This window comes from Oncorhynchus masou, chromosome 1 (assembly GCF_036934945.1).
Source record: "Oncorhynchus masou masou isolate Uvic2021 chromosome 1, UVic_Omas_1.1, whole genome shotgun sequence".
NCBI classification, from domain to species: domain Eukaryota; kingdom Metazoa; phylum Chordata; class Actinopteri; order Salmoniformes; family Salmonidae; genus Oncorhynchus; species Oncorhynchus masou.
In genome coordinates, this window is record NC_088212.1 from 8,607,226 (window position 1) to 8,619,690 (window position 12,465).

The window sequence follows — 12,465 nt, forward strand, 5'->3', positions numbered from 1 at the left end:
GGTCAGTACAGGTGCATCGCAGCGGGGACCAAGAGACTGAAAAACAACTTCTATCCCAAGGCCATCAGACTGTTAAACAGCCACCACTAACTTTGAGCGGCTGCTGCCAACATACTGACTCATCCTTAGCAACTTTAATAAGGGAAAATTGATGTAATAAATGTATCACTAGCCACATTAAACAATGCCACTTTATATAATGTTTACATACCCTACATTACTCATCTCATATGTATATACTGTACTCTATACCATCTACTGCATCTTGCCTATGCTGTTCGGCCATCGCTCATTCATTAATCTATATGTACATATTCTTATTCATTCCTTTACACTTGTGTGTATAAGTAGTTGTTGTGAAATTGTTAGATTACTTGTTAGATATTACTGCATGGTTGGAACTAGATGCACAAACATTTTGCTACACTCGCATTAACATCTGCTAACTATGTGTATGTGGTAGTAGCAGTAGTAGCAGTAGTAGCAGTAGTAGTAGTAGCTGTAGTAGTAGTAGTAGTAGTAGTAGTAGTAGTAGTAGCAGTAGTAGTAGCAGTAGTAGTAGTAGCAGTAGTAGTAGTAGCAGTAGTAGTAGTAATAGCAGTAGTAGTAGTAGTATTAGTAGCAGTAGTAGTATTAGTAGCAGTAGTAGTAACAGTAGTAGTAGTAGCAATGGTAGCAGTAGTAGTAGTAGTAGCAGTAGTAGTAGTAGTAGTAGTAGTAGTAGTAGTAGTAGTAGTAGTAGCAGTAGCAGTTGTAGCAGTAGTAGTAGTAGTAGTAACAGTAGTAGTAGTAACAGTAGTAATTGTAGTAGATATCATTAGCATCAGTGTTTACATACTTAATACATGCAGGTGTGTTGAAAGTAAAACTATAATATATTAATGGCCCTGTTAGTAGAGCATGGTGCTTGCAATGCCAAGGTCGTGGGTTCAATTCCTTATTGGGCCATCCATTAAAAAATGAACGCACTACTGTAAGTCACTAATGGATGTGATATGTATATGATATTATAGCAATACAATATAGTTTACAAGACTCTCCTGAGTTTAATGTCTTAATCAATATCCTGACTTGTCTCATATAATTCCCCACATAGAACACTATGGAGACGAGGAAAGTAATATGGGAAGACACTGATTTGAAAATAAGAATTTTTTTCTTAACTGATTTGTAAAATTAAATATTGAGCAATTTGGTACCAGTTTCCAAAAAACTTGATTTGGTTATCTGATTAGCAAGGACCATCCCTAAACTATGGAACTATTTCCTGTGGATAGGTGGGTTACTGCTACACAGTGGCCTATTGTATGTTTAAACAAATGTGCCCATCTATAAAATTGGTACTGGAAATTAATTAGTCCACTGATTATAATGGTTTTAATTATGCCATTGGTTGTCATAAAACGTCGTATTTTGAATGTCAATGAGAAAAGAGACAATATGAACATTTCAGAAAGTTTTTATTTCCTTCTTTAAATAACAAAATCATTAGCACATTATAAATAAATAACAAGTTAAATAATTCACATAATAGAATATTCTTCATTAATAAATAGTTTAACAAAATATTAGTCTCAATATCAAGTACTAGGCTTTCACAAAGTAAATCATAGTTTTACAAATATTACTTCCATATTGTAGGCCTATACGTTCTGGCCTTGCAGGCTACGAACATGTGAGGGTGTGAAGTTTGACTTCTACAGTACATCATTACAAATGTGAACCTAAAATATATAATTCAAGTGTTCTCTATATTCAAGTTGAGTCCAGTATTGTAACAGTCAGTTCTTCAAAATTGTCTCATTAGTAACATGTTCTTTTGTTCGCTTCACTCTCCAAATACAGCAGCTAATGTAGGCTACTCTGGTGGGGCTTCAGCGAGCGTCCTAGTGAATCAGCTCCGGGCATGTCAGCGCCCAGGTCCGAGGCAGCTCGATACCTTTCTCGAAACCAAAAGCCATTGAACCAGGCTCCGTCTTAATGTCAAGTCATTAGCTGGGGAAAAAAACTGTTCAGTTCTTTCAATTCTCGGATCCCAGTCTGTGATAAACTGCCGGGTAGAGGAAGGCAACGACGTAGCCGTTCCTTGTGCTCTGCCTGTGCATGCGATTCATCTCGCCATCCCAGCAGGGACACGTCGTATTGACCAGCTTGCTCCAGATGTTGTCACTCTGCTCACCAACAAGTTGATCTTGATGATTGACAGCTGAGAGCTCGGTGGAGACACCGTCTGTGAGTTGACGCGCCTGTTCCTCTGCTGACTGGAATGATAGTACCTTGTAATGCGCATAGGACGCCTCCTCGTGTGCCTCGACGGGAAGACTCTCGGCGCTGATCGGTGTCTCGATGCAAGCGTCCTCGGTGTAGATCTGCAGGAACAGTACCACGCACAGAGCAACGAGCCAGCGCTTGGCAGCGCTCTTCTCTGCAGGTGGAAGGTATTTTCGGACATTGGCTGGGTACTGTACCCGGGTGTTCTTCCTTCGCTGGCGCACTGCTGTGTAGCGTTGTGGCTCTTGAGCTGGGATTCGCTCAAATGTGAAGATTTCTGGCTCTTTGCTCCGCGGCATCGCCCTGTAAGCGAACTGTCCTTGATAATTATTTGTCGGAATTGACAATACCAAACTATTTGATCGTGTATACATCTTTCTTGTTTCTCGAGTTCTCTTTCTCGTGTAGTTGTCGTTCGTTGAATGATTTTTCTAGCGGTGGCACACAGGTTTATATAGCCTATTCTAGTTTTAACTACTTTTTAGATACGCCCATACGGATAGAAGCCACACCCAAAGTGTGAGCCAACGCTCTCACATTGCTCAAGGAGAAAAGTACAATTTAAATCGTTTTCTGTATTTTAATATTGTATATACCTATAGTTCGTGTTGTTTTCTCCAAAAACATGCCATTGCGTAATTATTTTAGGTCAGCAAATATTATCAATAGCTACATGTAGATGTTTTGTTTTTAGGTCCCATAATTTGTGTTGATAAAAGTTTTTAAATGTATCTATATTTGATCAAGCAAATGGACAGCGATGGATAGTAACCATGGTGAGAGCAATATAATAGGCGACAATAATAATAACGATAATAACCGACTAATAGCAACAACAACAACAATAATAACATTAATAATAATACAATTGCTATTGAATGATCTGTAAAATGTCATTTACGACCACACACAACTTTGTTTAATAATGGATAATTTAGGCATGATGTGTTTACATCCTACACACACTAATTCATAGAATCAGCTAAAACAACAAAAAGGTTCTGGATGAAACCAAAATGGGTTTGAGTCTTGCTTCATATATGGCATCCCCTTTAAGGTTCTATGTAGAATAGTGATTGAAATGTGCTTTAATGAATAAGGTAAGAAAATGGGGACTTGGACACAACTCAGTATGCAACTCAGTATTGGCAACTCAACTGAAGTAGACAGCTAATCTGCCCTGCTGCTCTAGTACATTTCCGTGTCTCTCTTTCAGAACACAATGAGTATGATAGTGGTTTTGACTCTAGAAAATACTCACAAAATGTTTTGTTTTTCTCTATGTCAGACTGTAAGTTGCTACACCCTTCACTTGAATCACTCTATCGGAATAAGTATGCTAAAGCTAGTTACACTGTGCAAACATGGAGAAACCAAGTTTTTTTTTGTTTTATACAGACACGTGTTTTTCATCCCTAATAGTTTTTCTAGCTGAATAATGTTGTTGCTAATTAAGGAGACAAGGACCCATTGAAAGACCCGCGTGCTCTGCAGTGTAGACCCTCCTTGGCTGTCCAGACAATTTCAAAGCTGGATTGAGTAGTTCAGTACAAGGGCAAGTTAGTACATTTCAGGGGGTAGGGTGAAGTTACCCAGAGACGCTGATCTTGGGTCCGTTTCGGATTCCCCCCCCCCTAATGGCAGGCTGATCTCATATGCTAGACTAGACGTAACAGAGTAAAGCAAAATAGTATGTCTATGTGTCAGGGGAGAAGCTCCAGGTGGTATCTGATTTTAAGTACCTTGGCATCATACTTGATTCCAACGTCTCTTTTAAAAAGCATGTGAAAAGGGTCATTCAAATAACCAAATTCAACCTAGCTAATTTCCAATTTATACGAAATTGTTTGACTACAGAGGTGGCAAAACTGAACTTCAAATCTATGGTACTCCTCCACTTAACATATTGCTTGACTAGTTGGGCCCAAGCTTGCTGTACCACATTAAAACCCATTCAGTCTGTCTACAAACAGGCTCTCAAAGTGCTTGATAGGAAGCCCAATAGCCATTATCACTGTTACATCCTCAGAAAGCATGAGCTCCTGAGTTGGGAAAATCTTGCGCAATTCACAGATACATGTCTTGTATTCAAGATCCTAAATGGCCTGGCTCCTCCCCCTCCACTCAACAGAAAACCCAAACATATGGCAGCAGATCCACAAGGTCTGCCATGAGAGGTGACTGTATAGTTCCCTTAAGGAAAAGCACCTTTAGTAAATCCGTTTTCTCTGTGAGAGCTTCCCATGTCTGGAATACACTGCCATCAAACACACATAACTGCACCACATATCACACTTTCACAAAATGTATGAAGACATGGCTAAAGGTCAATCAGATTTGTGATCATAATCCCTAGCTGTGTATTGCCGCTTTCCATGTTGTCTGTAGCTTGTGAGGTGTGGAAACACTTTGTTGCTTTTATGACTTTTGTCTTGTTGCTTTTTGTCCTATGTTGCTCTGTCTGTATGCTATGTCTTGCTTGTCCTATGTTGCTCTGTCTGTATGCTATGTCTTGCTTGTTCTATGTTGCTCTGTCTGCATGCTACGTCTTGCTTGTCCTATGTTTCTCTGTCTGTATGCTATTTCTTGCTTGTTCTATGTTGCTCTGTCTGTATGCTATGTCTTGCTTGTCCTATGTTGCTCTGTCTGCATGCTATGTCTTGCTTGTCCTATGTTGCTCTGTCTGCATGCTACGTCTTGCTTGTCCTATGTTGCTCTGTCTGCATGCTACGTCTTGCTTGTCCTATGTTGCTCTGTCTGTATGCTATGTCTTGCTTGTCCTATGTTGCTCTGTCTGCATGCTACGTCTTGCTTGTCCTATGTTGCTCTGTCTGTATGCTATTTCTTGCTTGTTCTATGTTGCTCTGTCTGTATGCTATGTCTTGCTTGTCCTATGTTGCTCTGTCTGCATGCTATGTCTTGCTTGTTCTATGTTGCTCTGTCTGCATGCTATGTCTTGCTTGTCCTATGTTGCTCTGTCTGCATGCTACGTCTTGCTTGTCCTATGTTGCTCTGCGTGTGCTCACTGCTCATTGACTGTCTGCATTGTAATTGTTTTTAATAACCTGCCCAGGGACTGCGGTTGAAAATTAGCCGGCTGGCTAAAACCGGCACTTTCACGGAAACGTTGATTAATGTGCACTGTCCCTGTAAAAATAAAATAAACTCAAACTCAAAAATCCGGGACACTCAAATGATTATGATATGTTACGGTTGGTATGGTTAATCACAACAAATTGGAATTCGTAACATTTCATATGTATTGCAAATACGTGAACTTATCGTACGAATTGCAATTCGTAACATGCCTTAAGAAATGGATTATCGATAGCCACAAATGAATACATAACAAACCAAACGTAGCATATCATACTAATTTGAGTGACCCGTATTTTAGTTTGCCATGTTACGTCTACTCCTGAGTCCAGGTTGCTAATGGTCAAGTTTAGGATGGGGGGGAGGGGAAGCTGACCCTGGAAACTTCACCTCCGGAGCCATACTTTAACTGTCGGGAACAGAGCACAAGTCAAACTAGACTTAAGTTTTAATGGAGAGGAGAAAGTAACCGCGGACAGCTGAGATAAATAATAGAAAGGAAAACTAAATATACATCCTCAAATAAAGAAGCTATTATTCAACGTGGTATTGTAGTGTGAGTTACAATACATTTCCACCATAGTACAGGGAGAGTTTAGCGGAATCATTCACTCAGCCTCCTATGACATCACCAGCTCCGTCTGATAGGAGGTGAGAAAGTAGGAAGTGTCTGGAAGCTGTGTTTCTCACAGTCTGACTGTCACTCCATTTTCGGCATTGAACAGCAGGAATAGGAATGCCACCCAGGGGTGAAACCAAAGGGGCTGGCATTCTTGGCTGAGGTGTGAGATATTTACACTGAGACGTGTCGAACGTTCACAAGGCATGCGTCAGCACTTTAAAATAACACACATCGCACACACATGACGGCATATACACATGGTTGTGAACCATGTCTGTCTGCCCAATGGTTGGAAACCAAGGCTCAGGCGTGATAATGTTGACTTTAGATAGACTCATCACTGACTGGCCATTCTACTGTACTTTGCTAAATATGGAAACTCAACTTTAATATTCTGAAGTGGTGTCCAGCCCTCCATCGTACACATAATGTCCTCTTGTCCAACCACACAGCCCTCCATCGTACACATGATGTCCTCTTATCCAGCCACACAGCCCTCCATCGTACACATGATGTCCTCTTGTCCAACCACACAGCCCTCCATTGTACACATGATGTCCTCTTATCCAACAACACAGCCCTCCATCGTACACATGATGTCCTCTTATCCAACCACACAGCCCTCCATCGTACACATGATGTCCTCTTGTCCAACCACACAGCCCTCCATCGTACACATGATGTCCTCTTGTCCAACCACACAGCCCTCCATCGTACACATGATGTCCTCTCAACCTATAAACTCGTGACAAAAGTAAGTTGTTTACTTGTTGTCATATAGTTTAAATGTTATTGGATTTTTACAAGGCCTCCACCACAAAGCCGTTGTCAGAAACCATCTGTTTGATGTATTGTTGACTGTTTGGTTTTTTTACACTGAAATGGCCTGACAGAGAGACTTTGGCCGGCTAATGCACACGCATTGGCCAATGTCAATAGATTGGCTTTGACAAGTCGCACCAATGAAATCACTGCCAGGAATCCCAGTGGTTATGGGGGGATATGGGTCATTGTTGTGAGATAATGACTGGGATTGGCTGAGTGCCATGACAACCAGGGGAGTACGTGCACTACAGCAGTGAACCCCCTCAGTGTCCCCACTGCAGTAAAACTCACTATGACCAGGGGGCAGCACTAGGCAGAATATCTCAGCAAAACACAAATGTTCCTTGTAGAAAGTCCACATGACAAACCTAAACAAACAGCTCAAAATATTCAACAGTCACGGCCTTCTCTGGCCTTCACTTCTTCTTGTATCCTGTCTCATTCAACTGCATTGACAGGAGCAGAGAGGAACCATCAGAAGCAGAGAGGAACAGAGAGGAACCATCAGGAACAGAGAGGAACCATCAGGAACAGAGAGGAACCATCAGGAACAGAGAGGAACTATCAGGAGCAGAGAGGAACCATCAGGAACAGAGAGGAACCATCAGGAACAGAGAGGAACTATCAGGAACAGAGAGGAACCATCAGGAACAGAGAGGAACTATCAGGAACAGAGAGGAACCATCAGGAACAGAGAGGAACTATCAGGAACAGAGAGGAACTATCAGGAGCAGAGAGGAACAGAGAGGAACCATCAGGAACAGAGAGGAACCATCAGGAGCAGAGAGGAACTATCAGGAGCAGAGAGGAACAGAGAGGAACCATCAGGAACAGAGAGGAACCATCAGAAACAGAGAGGAACAGAGAGGAACCACCAGGAACAGAGAAGAACAGAGAGGAACAGAGAGGAACAGAGAGGAACCATCAGGAACAGAGAGGAACTATCAGGAACAGAGAAGAACAGAGAGGAACCATCAGGAACAGAGAGGAACCGTCAGGATCAGAGAGGAGAAGAGAAGAACCATCAGGAGCAGAGCAGAACAGAGAGGAACCATCAGGAGCAGAGAGGAGCAGAGAGGAACCATCAGGATCAGAGAAGCACCATTAGTACTGCATGGTCTCGTTTAGACATACACTAAATTGCCAAAAGTATATGGACACTTGCTCATTTAACATCTCATTTTGAAAATCATGGGCATTAATATGGAGTTGGTGCCCCCTTTGCTGCTATAACAGCCCTCCACTCTTCTGGGAAGGCTTATCACTTGCTGTCATTCAGCCACAAGAGCATTAGTGAGGTAGGGCACAGGGAAGAAAGTTCTTATGCACCCTCTCCATCTCAATGAGTTTTTGAGTTATTCTCCTTAAGACTTGTGTTGTTTTACATTTTTTTGTAAGGTATCCATCTGTATCCCAGTGACCCTGTCTAAATTGGGGTCGTTGAGCAGAATGATCGTTATTTGGCTAATAATGGGGGCCTCTAAGAAAACAATGGGCCTTGAAGAGTTTTAAAAATTCATTGTCCGATTTCTTGTCCCAGTCCGTCACCTGGTGGTCCCAGTCCATCACCTGGTGGTCCCAGTCCGTCCCTGGTGGTCCCGGTCCGTCACCTGGTGGTCCCAGTCCATCACCTGGTGGTCCCAGTCCGTCCCTGGTGGTCCCAGTCCATCACCTGGTGGTCCCAGTCCGTCGCCTGCTAGTCCCAGTCCGTCACCTGGTGGTCCCAGTCCGTCCCTGGTGGTCCCAGTCCAACACCTGGTGGTCCCAGTCCGTCGCCTGCTAGTCCCAGTCCGTCACCTGGTGGTCCCAGTCCGTCCCTGGTGGTATCAGTCCGTCGCCTGCTAGTCCCAGTCCGTCACCTGGTGGTCCCAGTCCGTCCCTGGTGGTCCCAGTCCATCACCTGGTGGTCCCAGTCCGTCGCCTGCTAGTCCCAGTCCGTCACCTGGTGGTCCCAGTCCGTCGCCTGCTAGTCCCAGTCCGTCACCTGGTGGTCCCAGTCCGTCACCTGGTGGTCCCAGTCCATCCCTGGTGGTCCCAGTCCGTCCCGGGGTCATTCAATATGAAGCCAACACGGTGTCCTTTAAGCTGCAGAGTCCAGGATACAGGGTGTCTGTCCTATCAGTGTCCAGGATAAAGGGTGTCTGTCCTATCAGTGTCCAGGATACAGGGTGTCTGTCCTATCAGTGATCAGGATACAAGGTGTCTGTCCTATCAGTGATCAGGATACAATGTGTCTGTCCTATCAGTGATCAGGATACAATGTGTCTGTCCTATCAGGACCCAAACTGTTGGAATGGTATGCAGGGTGTCTGTCCTATCAGTGATCAGGATACAAGGTGTCTGTCCTATCAGTGATCAGGATACAATGTGTCTGTCCTATCAATGATCAGGATTCAAGTACAAGGTGTCTGTCCTATCAGTGATCAGGATACAAGGTGTCTGTCCTATCAGTGATCAGGATACAAGGTGTCTGTCCTATCAGGACCCAAACTGTTGGAATGGTATGCAGGGTGTCTGTCCTATCAGTGATCAGGATACAATGTGACTGTCCTATCCGTGTCCAGGATACAGGGTGTCTGTCCTATCAGGACCCAAACTGTTGGAATGGTATGCAGGGTGCTTAGTCATTATAATAAGCTGGCATAGCTCCAATAACTTTAAATAACCCCATCTATATTTAGCCATCGTGGTTATTTAAGTTATTTCAACAAATTGTTTTCACAAGGACCTAGAGCAAGAAAGAGATGTTTTCTCAAGGCTAGGATTACCAACTTTGACCTTCAAGCAGCAATAAAGAGGACGTCACTGCTCAACGTTTGACTGACAGGCGTGACGTTTAGCCGTTGTTTACCATAGTCAAGTGCACAAAGGTACTCGTTTTTATACCTACGCACTTGCATACCTAGAAATAAAGACACATTGGCCTTAATCGCAGGCTTACAGTATATAGCTTTCGTCTCGGTCTGTTCCTCCTAAGATGCCATTATTACCTGGGAATGCAGTGTCTCACTTCAGTGTCTTTTGTCACCAATTTGATTGATTCGAGCCGCACTGATACGCAATCATTACTTGTCCTGCAGTCATCCCAATGCTACAGGCGAAGGTACACCGTTGCCATGGAGTAAATACACAAACAATGTACTGAGCCATGAAGTAGATGACTGAGATGTTAATGATGACGGTAATGTTAACCCCAAGCCCGTATTGAAGCTGTGAACCAGCTCATTATGATATTTCATTTAGAACTAGGGTTGAAAAACTCCTGGAACTTTCACCTAATTCCCAAGATTACTGGAATCAAGACGGAATCATCAGGAAATCCAGAATCCTCCAATAAGGATTTCTGGGGGAAAAGTATTTTTGCAACCCTACTTAGAAGAGGACACCTGTTGAGAGGATTACAGTGCAATGACAAGTGAGAGAGGAGCACTTGCAGGCAATGTCACAGACCCGATGTCAGAGTCACTGAGGGTGGGGTGTGTGACACTCTGTCTGACAGGAAGGTGGACATATTAGGACATGAGAGTTGATAGATTGTGTCACGCTTGTAAAGGTGACCTAGTGTCTTCGTGTATATATTGTGTGTAAACACAATGACCTCATCGATGCCACTTTTATTTGCAGTGTGATTAGTGTACAGTGCGATTAGTGCACAGTGTGATTAGTGTACAGTGTGCGTGGGTGGGTGGGAGGGTGATCCTGGCTCGTTTGGCAGGGCGTGTTGAAAGAGTCATACTGTATGAGCTCAGGTAGTTCTCAGATTGTTGCGCAAAGGTATGTAGGGTACTGATTAATACTGGTTGGTACTGGTTGGTCCCATACTGAAAAGTAATATATGTGTATCAATGATACAGTACCAGTCAAAAGTTTGGACACACTATTTTCTACATTGTAGAATAATAGTGAAGACATCAAAACTATGAAATAACACATATGGAATCATGTAGTAACCAAAAAAGTGTGAAACAAATCAAATTATATTTCTTCAAAGTAGCCACCCTTTGCCTCGATGACAGCTTTGCACACTCTTGGCATTCTCTCAACCAGCTTCATGAGGTAGTCATCTGGAATGTATTTCAATTAACAGGTGTGCCTTGTTATATAGTGGAATTTATTTCCTTCTTAATGTGTTTGAGCCAATCAGTTGTGTTGTGACAAGGTAGGGGTGGTTTACAGAGGATAGCCCTATTTGGTAAAAGACCAAGTCCATATTATGGCAAGAACAGCTCAAATAAGCAAAGAGAAACAACAATCCATCATTACTTTAAGACATGAAGGTCAGTCAATACGAAAAATGTCAAGAACTTTCTTCAAGTGCAATTGCAAAAACCTTAAAGCGCTATGATGAAACTGGCTCTCATGAGGACCGAAACAGGATATGAAGACACCGAGTTACCTCTGTTGCAGAGGATAAATTCATTAGAGTTACAAGCCTCAGAATGCCAATGAATGCTTCACAGAGTTCAAGTAACAGACACATCTCAACATGAACTGTTTAGAGGAGACTGCATGAATCAGGCCTTCATTTATCAAAATAAATGTACAGTTGAACTCAGAAGTTTACATACACTTAGGTTGGAGTCATTAAAACTAGATTTTCAACCACTCCACAAATTTATTTTGTTAACAAACTATAGTTTTGGCAAGTCGGTTAGGACATCTACTTTGTGCATGACACAAGTAATTTTTCCAACAATTGTTTACAGGCAGATAATTTCACTTATAACCCACTGTATCACACAATTCCAGTGGGTCAGAAGTTTACATGCACTAAGTTGACTGTGCCTTTAAACAGCTTGGAATATTCCAGAAAATGATGTCATGGCTTTAGAAGCTTCTGATAGACTAATTGACATCATTTGAGTCAATTGGAGGTGTACCTCTGGATGTATTTCAAGGCCTACCTTCAAACTCATTGCCTCTGCTTGACATCATGGAAAAATCAAAAGAAATCAGCCAAGACCTCAGAAAAACAATTGTAGACCTCCACAAGTTTGGTTCATCCTTGTGAGCAATTTCCAAACGCCTGAAGGTACCACGTTCATCTGTATAAACAATAGTTCGCAAGTTTAAACACCATGGGACCACGCAGCCGTCATGCCGCTCAGAAAGGAGACGCGTTCTGTCTCCTGGAGATGAACGGACTTTGTTGCGAAAATTGCAAATCAATCCCAGAACAACAGCAAAAGACCTTGTGAAGATGCTGGAGGAAACAGTTACAAAAGTATCTATATCCACAGTAAAACTGGTCCTATATCGACATAACCTGAAAGGCCCTCAGCAAGGAAGAAACCACTGTCCAAAACTGCCATTAAAAAAGCCAGACTACAGTTTGGAACTGCACATGGGGACAATGATTGTACTTTTTGGAGAAATATCCTCTCGTCTGATGACACAAAAACAGAACTGTTTGGCCATAATGACCATCGTTATGTTTGGAGGAAAAAGGGGGAGGCTTGCAAGCCGAAGAACACCATCCCAACCGTGAAGCACGGGGGTGGCAGCATCATGTTGTGGGGGTGCTTTGCTGCAGGAGGGACTGGTACACTTCACAAAATAGATGGCATCATGAGGTAGGAAAATTGTGTGGATATATTGAAGCAACATCTCAAGACATCAGTCAGGAATGTAAAGCTTGGTCGCAGATGGGT

At 42.7% G+C, this 12,465-nt stretch overlaps 1 protein-coding gene across 1 annotated transcript; it reads right to left on the minus strand.

The window, feature by feature from the left end:
• Positions 1 to 1,443: 1,443 nt before the first annotated feature.
• ier3 (immediate early response 3) lies at positions 1,444 to 2,709 on the minus strand. The gene has a single exon (XM_064934831.1). It carries the CDS (start codon positions 2,643 to 2,645, stop codon positions 2,022 to 2,024), a length of 624 nt encoding a protein of 207 aa, XP_064790903.1. The 5' UTR covers positions 2,646 to 2,709; the 3' UTR covers positions 1,444 to 2,021.
• Positions 2,710 to 12,465: the final 9,756 nt, after the last annotated feature.